General features: G+C 49.5%; 1 protein-coding gene across 1 annotated transcript; it reads left to right on the forward strand.

Annotated features, from left to right (window-relative positions):
* The first annotated feature begins 8464 nt into the window (after nucleotides 1-8464).
* Nucleotides 8465-12843, forward strand: foxg1b (forkhead box G1b). The gene is made up of 2 exons (XM_040139640.1): nucleotides 8465-8740; nucleotides 11076-12843. Exon 2 carries the CDS (start codon nucleotides 11176-11178, stop codon nucleotides 12448-12450), a length of 1275 nt encoding a protein of 424 aa, XP_039995574.1. The 5' UTR covers nucleotides 8465-8740; nucleotides 11076-11175; the 3' UTR covers nucleotides 12451-12843.
* The last annotated feature ends 876 nt before the right edge of the window (nucleotides 12844-13719 follow it).

A 13719-nucleotide genomic window follows, 5' to 3' on the forward strand; every position in this document is an offset into this window, starting at 1 on the left:
TAGGTAACAAAACACAAAGTAATGGTTTGAGTTCCCTGATATGTCAAGCTCAGGAAAGAAGCTGAGTTTGGGTGGACAATGAATCCCTGAGTCACTGGTTATTGATCAGAAACAGATTCTCCTCATTTTGTGCAGAAGAGCAGTGAAACACTGCTGAGACGGGAGACTGTTGATCTGAATTAAAACTCTGTGTTACAGTTACAGCCTGAAGTTCACGCGGAGTTTTCCGGTGCTTTTTTTTAGTCGTCTATCAGGACAAATATGGTTCCACTTCTGCAGCCGTGTCACTCAACACCGACTCCGACCCTACATGGAGACAAGTGGCAGATGTAAAGCACCTCAAGCCGCGAGTCAGATTCAACCGTCATCAATACCTGTGTGATATTATCCAAAAACCGGCTCCGCAACAGCATCGCCTTACATGACTCAGCCGTGTGGACCTCAGGTGCTGCCTGAGGAGGTAGGACGATGTCGGTTTTCTTCCGTCTTGCGGTTGCCAGTCTTGGCCCCAACATGAGAAAGAATGGGATGTTGTTTTGGAAATTTAAGGGTGAGACATCTGCACATATGAAGCGTCTACACAAGACACCCTGAGTCTCGCTTGTTTGAATTTGAATTCTTTTTTTTATTATTATTTTGTTTTCCGTTTATTTTACTTGTGCACTGGGTGAAGCATAAATCTAAAGACGGCCATTCAGATCACACGGATCTGCTGCTTTTTGTCTTGGCCACAGAAGTGCTGTCGACGCCTCATGGGAGCTGTAGTTGTTGAATGCCGAGCATAAGCGCATGAGTTGTTTAAACAACAACAACAACAACAGCGTATCGGTCTCCGCACGCGTTGCCAGACATGGCCTGGAAACGCAGGTTCAGGAAGTCGGACACAGTCACTGCACTGACTGTTGTTCAACAAGAAATAGTTCCAGTGTGCAACACCCCCTAAAAACACAAACTGCCATTTTACATTTCTGTTTTCGAACGGATTAAACGAACACGATACGTCGTGTTTGCAGTGAGCTTTAGAGGTGCTGGTAGGTGGGCAGTATTTTCTAACTTTAAAATGAGCCCTGGTTCCCCCCTGATTCCAGCCTTTGTACTAAGCGGGGCCAACCAGGTCCCGGCTCCAGCTGCGTACCCGATATCCATGTTCAGATAGATACCACGACATCATGACTGATCCATCTGAGCTGAGCGTTTCTCGTTACCCCGGTGCGATTTATCCTGCAACAAGTTTCCTCAGAACATACCAAAGAGCCACATGCTACGTATTGAAAATCATAGTATGAACTGACTTACCAAACACACATCTGCATACAGACACATGCAGACATTAAGTGCTAACAATCGAGGGCATAAACGTACACACCCAGACACACACCCACCAACCTGACGCTACCAACCACACACACACACGATCCCACAAACCCCGATTTCACTCCTGTTTTGCCAATTGAGGTCAGTGTGTGAGCATCGTAAATACAACAGAGAGAGAGAGAGAGGGGGAGAGGAAGAGAGGTGAGTGGGGGAGAAGGAGGGGATGGAGAGGATGGGAGGGAGGAAGAGGGAAGAAAAACATCCCAGAGTGAATCAACCACATGTTTTGATTTGTAACGGACGCTTTGTCGTCTCCCTGCCTCATGGCAACATGGATGCTGCGTCGCTGTGCCAACCCGGCCTGTCCTCCTCCTCCTCCTCCTCCTCCTCCTCCTCCTCCTCCTCCTCCTCCTCCTCCTCATTCTCTCAATGAAGAGTGCGTACATGTTTCGCTGCAGTGTAGTGTCTGTGTGTCTTTGTGTGTGTGGGAAAAGCCTTGCAGGGGGTTGCATTATGAATGTACTTGTAAATATATTCAGGGTGTGTGTGTGTGTGTGTGTGTGTGTGTGTGTGTGTGTGTGTGTGTGTGTAGCTGTGTATTGTTGTATGGGAGGAGCAAAGTGTGTGTCCAGTGGGGGTTCCTAGTCCAATGCTTGATGCTATTAATAGCTGTAAACTCCAGATGACCCCGAAACTGCCAGTGAGTCAGCCTAATTTAGTTTGGCGTCTCTTGGTGTAACGGTTCAGGCTGTAATAATATCGCCAACATGGAGGACCAGGACCCATCTCCTCCCTGCACTGCACTCTCCGGAGAGAATTACCGTGGTACAGCACGGCCACCCCGCTCTTAACACGCTTTGACAGGGAGTAAGTTCCCGTCCACCGTCCTCACATCTCAACTTCCTCCTCTTCTTAAAACAGTTTGATTTCAACTTAAAGCCATTTGGGGCTGGATCATGTCAGGCTGATAAACGAGTATGAAACCGTTCACCGATGATGCTGTCATATCTGTCACAGTCTGTTTGAAACTGGGCGGGTGACAGACCGGCGTAGGTACCTGAAAACGAAAAAATCAGGTTGAGAGGTCTTTGTCAAACATCCTGCAAGAGCGTCAGCGATCCTGGAAATCCAGGCGGTGACGACAGCTGCAGCTCTAACCTTTGAAACTGCGATGACAGAGGTCAATCAAAGACCCGCCACAGAGGTCAAAGACGTGGCGGACGAGTTGGAGAGGCAGCTCATGCTTGAAAAATAGCGTCGGTGACCGTTCATACTGACAGATGGACTGTCGTGTCTCATCATAGCTGTCCACAAACTATCGATGAATTACCTGACATAGTTTTCCTGGTTCACGAAATTGCGCGGCCTCTATGAGGAAAATCAACAAACCACCGTGCCTGTAGAACAGAGGTATTTAAACTGTGAGGGAAAGTCGAGGCGGACGGGGCGAAGAACGGCGGAGGTGGAAGACACTAGCGAAGCTACTTTAAACCCCTAGCGCCAGATTGCTGCAATTTGCTTGAATATTCGTACTTCTTCTCAGAGACGTAATTCAGTCAAATCTGAACACAAAGACGTGACATGCATATTTTTAGCTTCAGTGTGATTTACACTTTATGAGTATGTCATTATCTCCCATGTCCATTGTGAATAAACGTCCATAAATCCACTTAAAAATAAGAGAAAAAAAAGACGCTCCTCATATCTGCAGAACTTGGCTGAGAATCTTCCTGTTTTTAAGTTTTCTTCAGTTTCACAGTGGTCCAGTGGTAGTTGTCTGTACATCCACGGCTACACTGCAGACAGCAGCTGCTAATAGCTAACGCAGCACCTTTTAATGGTGTCTGAGGGGGGGCCATATTATCAGACTTTAAAAAAAAAACCCTGCTGTAGAACAATGCTTCAGGTATTCAGGTTTCCATGACTCACGATCAGTATGAAGCTCTTCATGATGTTTTGCTGTTAAATGTATTAAGAGTTGAACTGAGCCCTCAGAAAAACCAAATGGAGCTGTGTTAAAGTGACACTCTGCTCATTAATTAGCGTCACACACACTCATCTCCAATAGGCTGAAAAAAACGACCAGTTAGAAGTTTCATCCATCGCGCGAAAGAAGAAAAATCGAGGTTCGGTAATCCAGTCCTGAAGTTTTAAGAAAATATTAAGGGAATAAGGTCAGTAAAAGGTAGTAAAATATGGTTGTAAGGGAAACATTGGTTTACAGATCCAGTCCTACAGCATAACCCACTTCTCCACCGTCCGTCTGTGCAATTAGTATATTCCACACACATATTTTTACCACCAGTGGTTAAATACACAGATTCTCTTCCAGCTTTGGAGAAGAGGTGATAGTGCAACAGATAATTACGTACGGATCATAAAGACTTCTCCATCGTGAAGGATCCTTGAAGCGTACGACACGTTTTCATGCAGATTCTCTCCTTTTTTTTGTTGCAGTGCACCGTCTATCACTCCCTGCTAATAACTCAGAATTTATTGTGTGAAATATCTGTCTTGAAGCCTAATACATGGACATATAAACAGCCCTCAGGCCCTACATACATCACACTGAACGTGATGTGTATGCAGTTCGCTGGAGGATTTCATACCCGCCGCCAGAGCATTCGGTGTCAAGGCCGCAAACACTTGAAGGACCGGCTGGTCTCAGGGGGAATCTAACCTGTTATCCTGCCGACGCTAATGCCTTCCTTTTCCCATTTAGCTCCACTTACTCATGTGGCGCTCGATATATATACATACGTGGGTGGTTGTGACATTATTATTTTATGCAGTAATATCATTATTTTATATGGAGATTAAGCATTTACTGGCGTTACACTTCATTTACAAACACACACACACACACACACACACACACACACACACACACACACACACACACACACACACACACACACACACACACACACACACACTTAAGGAAAGCTTTACTGTTTCCAATACATTTTTTGTACATTTTTTTTTTATCAGTCATCCGACAAACTTAAAAAATCTGATTTTTTTTCGGGTGGTGCAACTGGCCACTGAGGTGGGAGACGTTCTTCCTTAAGGGAGAAAGCTTGGCCAACATCCTTCTCTGTCCCACCACCTCCACTGTGTCCAAGGGGCATCCCGGGACAGAGCCTGCCCTCTAGACCACTTTATTCAGACTCTTCCGGTCTGCTGTTGAGATGCTGCTGCCCCAACAGACCACTGGCCAACAGACCAAATGGCTGACGATACCACAGAGTCTTAAGGAGCGGCCCCCTGCACCCCAAAATCGAGAGTTTGGGGTGCAGGGGGCAATTGAAGTCTGAATACTCCTCCTCAGCTCCATCACATTGATGTAGCCAACAAGAGCGGAGTCGTCTGAGAACTTCCGCAGATGACAGTGCATTTAGTTATGGGTGAAGTCCTCAGCCTAGAGGATGCACAGGAAGGGGGCCAGAATCCACCTGGATGACAGCATCGTCCATACCGATGCCTGGCGGTTACGCGTACTGCTGCGGGTCCATGACAGGGTGCATCAGAGGGCGGAGGTGGGCCAGGACCAGCCTCTCCAAGGCCTTCATCAGGTGGGAAGTCAGTGCCACCGGCCTGTAGCTGTGTATTTCATTCGGGTGTGGTTTCTTTAGCACCGGTACCATGCGGGGAGTCTTCCTCGAGGAAGACACTCGCTCCAGTTTCAGGCTCAGGTTGAAGATGGACTGGACTATGCTACACAGCTGGTCTGTAAGGGACTGGAGAATCATGGAGCTGATGCCATCTGTAACATATGCTTTCCTTACCTTTATCTGTTTTAGTTCTCTGCTCCCCTGGTCTGTTGTGAGGCTCAGGGATGGGCGGGGTGGGGTGAAGACTCCTGCACTGGAGATGCTGTAGCTGGCAGGGGTGGGCAAGGCAGTATACAGAGGATGGGGGGAGCAGTGAAGTGGGCTGGGCATTGGGTGGGGTAAATCTCTTCATGAAAGCGTTCAGTTCATTCAGGCGTTCAGGCGCCCCCGGAACCAGAGACAGAGGAGGGAAGTCGGAAGGTGTTGAGAGACCAACCTACGCAGAGTTAAAGAGACTGTACTAGAGTTGTTTTTCTACCTTCCAGCTTTAAAGTCGTGAGAAGTGTCTGTTTCTCGTCCCTCAAAATTCCCACGAGATGAAAACCCACCCTCCCTGGTGCTGAGCCTCACTCCGGTCGACCGAACGTGGAACTCCAAATCTCCTTCCTCCGGTGTCTCCGCTCCTTGATGACTGAATTGGATTTCACAGGTAAAATCAATTTAGATATCAGCCCTTTCCATGCGATTCACTTCTCCCTACAAAACAGCAGCTGGTGCTGCAGTTTGGAGGGTTCTGTATAGGCTAGATGAGAGGGAGGCGTACCGTATAAACAGTAAGAGGAAAGCAGGGAGCTCACATCAGCCTTCTGTCCCCCTCCTCATTGGAGAGCTTACGATAGCTGGCGAGTGAACGAGGTGTCAGCCAAGTTCATGTTTTGTGAGACCAGACTCATGATAATCTTACTCTTAGAAGCCGCTCATAAATACTTGTGCTGTTTTGGCAACAGTGCTATAATCTGTGCAGCTGGTGGCGAGCTTGGCCAGCGGAAAAACTGACACCGCGCACCGACGCCGAAACTGTCTGTCCTTCTGTGGGTTTGTCCGTCATTTCTGTGAGAAATACTAATGTTAGTAACAAGTTGGTAGGACAGGTCAAGAACAGGAGCGGCCAGATGATCAGACAGGTAGGAAACAAACAGTTCGTCCAGATTATCTCACCCACTTCATTTGGAGCTCAAACTGAAAGTGAGTGAACCTGACGTGTTGGTAACGAACCCTCATTGTACAGGAAAACTGCGGCTCACAACTACAGTACAGGTCTGTATAGCGTGTGCCTACCTTGCTTTGTCTCCACCTGGTCTGATTAGGGCTACAAACCTGTGGCTTTTTGGAAAGAATTGCGTTTTGAATAAAAGATATTGCACCGGGGTTTGGAATTAGTTTGGCTGATTAACTACATGGATGTAATCCAATAAGATAGCCCCTTTGATTCGGGCTACTGTTACTTGAAGTGTCGCTGTTTGGCTTTACTTTATCCAGAGTGAGCTACTTTAGCTTTGTTTTGTTCAGCAACAGTGGCGACCATCCGAAAGTCCTGCATCGTGAAGTTGGTACCGATTTCGTTTTTACCTGTTAAATCCCCCACTCCGGCGACTACTCTCCAGAAAAGACTCGGTTCAATCACATTTGGTCCCTTGATCGGCACATCCGGGCTTTTGACCCTTTGTACGGAACTTGTTCTGGCCGTAGGCCGCGTCCTGTGTTTGCCACGGGGACGGTAAATGACACGGCGCTACGTGGTGTGGCCGTTGAAATTTCACTGCCAGTCAAGCCCAAGTCTCCAAAACTCTCCCCTTTTTCAACCCACTTGAGTTTGTAGGCTTGCTGATCGTCTGACTGCTTCTTTGCAGTGACATTGCCGTGTTCCCAGATCTCAGATATTGGTGAGTACACTTTCATTATTACTGACAGAACTCAAAAATAAGACACAAATGGACATGAGCCTGAATTACTCTTGTATCTCAATGTAAAATGTTTAAGGGACATGATTAATGAACTGTAACATGTAAAGATCCTCAGGATGTACCTCAGGGTTTGACCCTGAATAAGTCGACTCGAAACGATGGTTCATGTTGATAAAGTAACTGTATCAGAGGTACTGTGTGTGTGTGTGTGTGTGTGTGTGTGTGTGTGTGTGTGTGTGTGTGTGTGCGTACTTGTGTGGCTATACATTGTGGGGACCCATCTGAGTTTTTAAACCATTGGAGTGAGGACATTTTGTTCGGTCCTGAAACCTTCAAAAGGCTTTTTGAGGGTTAAGACCTGGTTTTAGGGTTCAGATTAGAATCAGGTTTAGGTTGAGGGGCTCGTGAATGCATTATGTCAAAGTGTGTCCTTACACAGACAGAAGTACAAATGTGTGTGTGTGTGTGTGTGTGTCTTCATGCTTGTGAATGCAGCCCAAACAGTTAAACAGAAACACCATCTGGCACTACAACACAGCAGAGATTTAATACGGCAGATTGGAGGAGGAAGACCTGTGTGTGTGTGTGTGTGTGTGTGTGTGTGTGTGTGTGTGTGTGTGTGTGTGTGTAATCTGGATTTCAGCTCTGTTGTCATACACTCTGCAGTGAGTGTACACAAACAGTGATCACTGAGCTCGCTGTGTGTGTCAGCGAATGAAGCTTGTAAAATCTGTTTCCTTACAATATTTCTGTGTTCGTTTAATATATTTGTAAGTTGAGGCTCATTGTGAGTCTAAACTGCGAAATGAAGCTGAAGAACATCCCAACGAACTCGTTGGGATTTCGACTGTTTGACTAATGAAACACTGACACGAGGCCGGAAAGAACAAAGCGAGCAGCCAATCAGCACAGAGCAGGAGCTGGAACTAGACATTCTTGTCAAAAAGAACTAGTGGTTCATTTATCATCAGAATACTCATTTTCCATTGATCAGCTACCGAATTAACCGACTCTTTTAATTAAGGGTTTGTTGCTTGATTTGCCCAGATCGACGAGGCGACAGCTGCGACTCTTGTTCTGCATTAGAGGCTGAAACTGGCATTGATTGAATGAAGAAACAGAAAGATTGTTGACCGGTCTGTGTCCCAGAAGATGAAGAGCTGTGAAAATCAAGAGTCTAAATTCTGTTGTTAAATGTAAATGTACTTTTCAGGGTTGAAGTAAAAACAAAACCAAACAAGAGCCAGACTTGTGTCAGGTTTCTTGTTTTATAGCCGTGAGTCGAAAATTCAATCCTTACTGCGGCTCGGAAGAAGAGCGCTGCCATTTCTATCAGCTGTCTCTCCGGCCAGGAGCAGAACCAGGGCTGGATTAGCAGCCGGGCAAAGCTCCAGACGCCCAGAGAGCACCGACTTGCCGAGTTTCGACTGCTTACTGTGGGATGAAACCCCGGGAGTTCGTCCCCGTAACGCACACGGGCCCTGGGACAGGTCCGGTCGTTAGGACCTTGTCCAGAAGACGAGATTTGAACGATACTCTCCGTGATGATTTTACATTCACGTGTTCAAGTCCAGGAGCCAGTGGTTGAGCTGCACCTGCTCAAGAACCGTACTTAAGCTCGGATTCCCGAGGTTGGCGTGTTCCACTCGAGCGTCTTCATTTTGCGCTGCTTCAGCCTCCCGCTCCACCGGATTGCGCGGGGAAATGTTGTGTTTTACAAAACGGAGCAGAGGAGGATCCGGACCGACCGGTCGCGAACGAAGCATCTGAAACTGGATACACGCCGAAAAGAATCGCAACATGAAGCGGTGATGAACGCTACGACGCCCTGGCAGGAGCCCGGGGAGCCGCTTTATAGACGCTCTGCCCGGAACACGTGCACGTGTAGTCGAGTATTTGTAGAAGAAGGTATTTCTACTTTTACTCGAGTAAAGGAGCTAAATATTTCCTCCACCGCGCAACAATGTGGAGAAACGGCAGCGCACAGGGAGTCTGGGGACACGGGGAGGTAATAGGGGCCCGGGAGCTCGTCGTTCGGCTTCAGTGGTTCCACAGTTGGAGCCTCGTTAACAGGCCGCAACGCATGAAATCCCGCAGACAGCAGAGGAAAACGCGGAGGCGCATTCGTCTTCGACGCCGCTGACTGGAGTCTCACCAGAGCAGCCGTCGCGGTGTAAACACCGCGCCACGTGGAGCCGGCGCGGACAGGCTTTTCCACGCACCCGCGCCGGCTCCGCTGCGGGAGGGCCCGATTCGGGTCCACCGACCGTGCTCGCCACTAGTCACGGGGCAAGATGTGAGCTCTGTCAGATAAATAAAATAACAATAATGTGTGTATTTTGATAGGAAAAAAAACCGCTGCACCGATTCATCAGAAGCCGGGAACAAAGAGATGCACGCACTAATGATGAGGGCCTCTCGGTATGGCCCGCGGGCCCGTCGGAGGACCGGGGACACCGCGGCGCGCCCCCCCCCCCCTCCCCGCCCCGCGGCCTTATTTTTGAGATTCAGGATGAAGCGGTTCTCGCAGATAGCGGTCTGAGTCACGGCTTTCATGAATAATGCTTGGCCCGAGATCCGGCTTTTCTGATACCAAATGTCCAGACGACGAGCAGCTTCTCCTCCTTCAGGGTTCATCTCCGCCGTCCAGAGAATTCGGTTTTAAATGATACGTGGATGTGATGCACTACAGAACAAAACCTTACCAACCAAGACAATCTCCGATTTTTGGTTTTGGGTTTTTATTTTTTGGTTTGCGCGTTTTAATTGTCTGTTTGATGAAATGGTGGAGCCGGGGCCAGTAGCCGGGATTTTAATAATAATTCCTCCATCCCAACCCCACCCGCCTCAGAACTGTTGGAGGAGACGCTGCCTCTTGACGTTGACTTTATTCGTTTAACTCTTTAATGATACTTTCTGTCAATTATTTCCTCCCACTTGATGGTCTCCCACCTGTTCCAGGGCTATAGGCTGGTGGACAGAGACTAATTCCCCTCATTGTGTTTGAACTATGCTCATTGTTTCTGCATTAAAACCCGCTGTGTGTCATTTGGGTTTCATTGGTGAAGGTAAACTCCGCCGCCGGACTCCTAGGACCGAGGACAGACCTCGGTGTCCTCGTGAACTACATGGATCCCGCGGCCTTAATGAAGAGCTCGAAAGAGCTGATGCAGAACATGTAACATCTCGTGCACTTTGTTACACTACAAGGAAAGTTTAGGAGAGAAATGGGGTTTCAAAGGGTTAACAAGCAACGCGGGTTATCTATTATTATTATTATTATTATTATTATTATTATTATTAATATTATTAATATCAAGCGTTGACTTGACACCAGTCAGAAAACAAACAGGGCTGTTCGTGACGCAGTACTGAATGCTACCGACAGGAGGCGCTCTGGTTACAGCATCAGACCTGCCGCCTCTGGGCTCTGCGTGTGTGTGTGTGTGTGTGTGTGTGTGTGTGTGCGTGCGGGCGTGCGCTTGTGTGTGTGTGTGTGTGTGTTTCCTGTCCGGCACAATGATTTTTATTAGTAGACAATAGCTGCGCGCTCGGTGCTCCCCCCCCCCGCCTGCTCTCCCCCCAAAAAACACACACATGAACGCACACTGAGCGCGCACGCGCTGTGTTTGCCGACATGAACTCAAACTATTATTGTCGTTGAGAAAACAAAGCCTCGGCCGCCCGGGCGCTTTTACGCACACGCACGGGCTCGCACACACTCGGCGAGACGTGCGCTTTTACGCACAAGCTCAGAACGCGATTTTACGCACACATGCACAGAGAGAAGGGCGCAGGACGCACGACGCAATTACACGGGTGAATTTTAGGGAGACGTGCACGCGCGTAAATACCGAGAGAGAGAGAGAGAGAGAGAGAGAGAGAGAGATTAAAGGGAGCAGATAAAAATGACAGGTCTGCGTTGCTGGAGACATTAAAGGTCGCCAGAGTCTCAGTTTGGAGACGGAAGGACGAAGAGGGAGAAGCAGAAAAGAGGATTTGTTGACAAAATCACCAACTTGGAGAAGCTCCTCCTCTCCCTGATGTAGCCGCGACTCGGAACCTCCTTAATTACTAATTTCTCCACATCCGAGCTACGCGCTCCCTCTCTCTCCCCCTCTCTCTCTCTCTCTCTCTCTCTGTCCCTGTCTGTCTCTTTTCTCTCTCTCCATTCCTCCATCCATGCATCTCTCATCCTGACCCTCCTTTCTCTCTCCTCTCTGTCTCTCTTTCGTTTTTCCAGCCCGGATAACGGAGGCGGACGAGCTCGGAGTTGTTGTTGTTGTTGTTATTCTTTTTTTGTTATTATTTATTCCTCGTTTTCGGGAGACCCGCCACCGGGCATGGAGGATGTAAAAGACCCGCCGACCGTCCACCGGTCCTCCTCCTTCAGCATCAAGAGCCTCCTGCTGCCCTCCAAGTGCGACAGACCGGACTCTGTTGCCGCCGCCGCCGCCGCCGCAGCCGCCGCCGCCGCCGCGGTCGCCGGCATCCACGGGACCCTCTCTCCCTCCCCGGGCTCCGACTCGGAGAAGTCGCTGGACCCACCGGAGGTGGACTCCACGGCTGCGGCTCTGGACCCGGAGAAACCGGGCAAGGAGGAGCAGGGGGAAGAGGAGGAGGACGGAGGAGGAGGCGGAGGAGGGGACGGCGCCAAGGCCACACAGGAGCAGAATACTAACGGTAACAATAGCGGGAAAAACGGGAAATACGACAAGCCTCCGTTCAGCTACAACGCCCTGATCATGATGGCCATCAGGCAGAGCCCCGAGAAGCGGCTCACGCTGAACGGCATTTACGAGTTTATCATGAAAAACTTCCCCTATTACCGCGAGCACAAGCAGGGCTGGCAGAACTCCATCCGGCACAACCTGAGCCTCAATAAGTGCTTCGTTAAGGTGCCCAGGCACTACGACGACCCGGGGAAGGGGAACTACTGGATGCTGGACCCGAGCAGCGACGACGTTTTCATCGGGGGAACTACCGGGAAGCTCCGCCGGCGCTCCGCCACCTCCCGGGGCAAGCTGGCGATGAAGCGCGGGCTGCGCTTCGCTCCTCTCGGCCTGGGGATTAACGAGCGGGCGAACAACCCGCTCTACTGGCAGATTTCCCCGTTCCTCTCCCTGCACCATCACCACCACCATCACCCGCACTACAACGGATCCTCACCGGGGTTTTTGAACCAGGCGGCCGGCTACGGGTCGCTACTGCCCGCGGTGGAGCAGTTGAGCAACGGGGACCTGGGGCGGTCCATCCTCGGCGGGTCGGCCGCCGGGGCGCTGGGCTTGACGAACAGTTATGGGATGAGCACATCGCCGGTCGGACTGCTCTCCGGGCAGACTGCCGGGTATTTTGTCTCAGGGACCCAACACGCTGCTGCGGCGGCACCGGGGCCGCCGGGAGGAGGACCGCCGCCCCCGCCGCCGCCTCCGCCGCCGCATCTCCAGCAGGGCGCACCCGGCTTCGGCGGCCTGGCGACCGGCAGCTCCCCGCAGTCCCTGCTATCGGACTCCCTCAGAAACAGCTCCCTACCGGCCTTCTCCCCGGGCGTGTCCGCGGGGTTTCCCGGGATGCTTTCCCATCAAAAGAGGGTGACCCCAAACGCTTTCCTAAACTGAACTCCCCCTTCCATCACCATCACCTCTTCATCGATGGCACCGGGACGAGGACGCACAACAGACGTCGTGTTGAGGGCGAAAAAAAAAAAGAACAAAAAAGTGGTAAATATCAAACACTGATCGCAAAAAAATCTCTATGAAGTGAAACTTTTTGGCCATATTCTGCCCCGAGGCGCTTCGGGGTTATTTTGATTATTTTGTTCGCATCCTATTGAAAAAGGGACAAACTTTTGTTACCCGCGGGTTGTACAACTGTAAACTAGACTTGCCAAAGGTAACTAACGCTATAAGTATATTTCAAGCTATTTATATCTTGTACAAAGATTTTCAGTACTTTCTTTGAGTCCTTTATTTATGTTTTGTATTTATTGTACAATGTATTTAAATTCTATTTGTCAGTGTATGCTCATCAGTATTGAGGAAAAAAAAGGGGAGGGGGGGGGGGGTTGCTTACAGGGTTAATAATTATTTATGAATTTTGAGACAATCAGTGAGAAAAAAAAAGACAATCACAACTTTCTCTTCTCTTCTTTTTTGGGGGGAGGAAAAACTTTGGAATAGGTAAACAATGATTAAATAAAGCCTTAAAATCAGCGGAAACAATCAGGGGTCTCGAGAGGAAAAATAAGCCTACAAATCATATCTCTACTCAGGTTCGACCCCGGACAGGCCTAATAATGAGGATGGGAATAATTAAACTGCTCCGCGTGAAGAGTTCCCTTCCAAAACAAAGGTGTCCGAGCAGGAAAGGAACTATTTTCCGATGCGGCGGAGCTGCGGCCTGGCCGGGGAGGCCCGGTCCGCTGCCCCCCGGTGCTGAAGAAAAAATGGAAATCCGCTCGTAAACTGCTCCTTGAATGAGGAGGATCAATAGGTGACGAAGCGAACGGAGACAAAGGTTTTTGGAAGAGAACTCTTCATGTCAAATTATGCAAAACCAGGCGTTTTTCTATGTTTTCTGTTTATTATCAAAGCCCAGATTGTCCTTTTCACTTCGGTTGATTTTGGTCTGGTCGCTCGTGCGCGCGCGTCTGTGTGTGTGTGTGTGTGTGTGTGTCCAGGCCTGTATGAGCATAAAACCTCCTGCGCATGTGCGCTAAGGCCAGGCCGCACAAACAAACAGCCTCCTCGTTTTCACACAACCAGACTTTTGGCCGCCACCGTCCGGTTTTCACGACCCGCCGACCTGCTCCTGTCTCCCGGTAAAGGCTCTGCAGCGACCGGCGGAGGCTGAGAGGACGGAGGCCTCTGCTCGCTGGAGCTTTTTTT

The sequence above is a fragment of the Xiphias gladius genome, chromosome 11 (assembly GCF_016859285.1).
Source record: "Xiphias gladius isolate SHS-SW01 ecotype Sanya breed wild chromosome 11, ASM1685928v1, whole genome shotgun sequence".
Lineage (NCBI taxonomy): Eukaryota > Metazoa > Chordata > Actinopteri > Istiophoriformes > Xiphiidae > Xiphias > Xiphias gladius.

Coding starts and splice junctions, on each gene's coding strand:
- foxg1b (XM_040139640.1), top strand. CDS start 11,176: ATGGAGGATGTAAAAGACCCGCCGACCGTCCACCGGTCCTCCTCCTTC.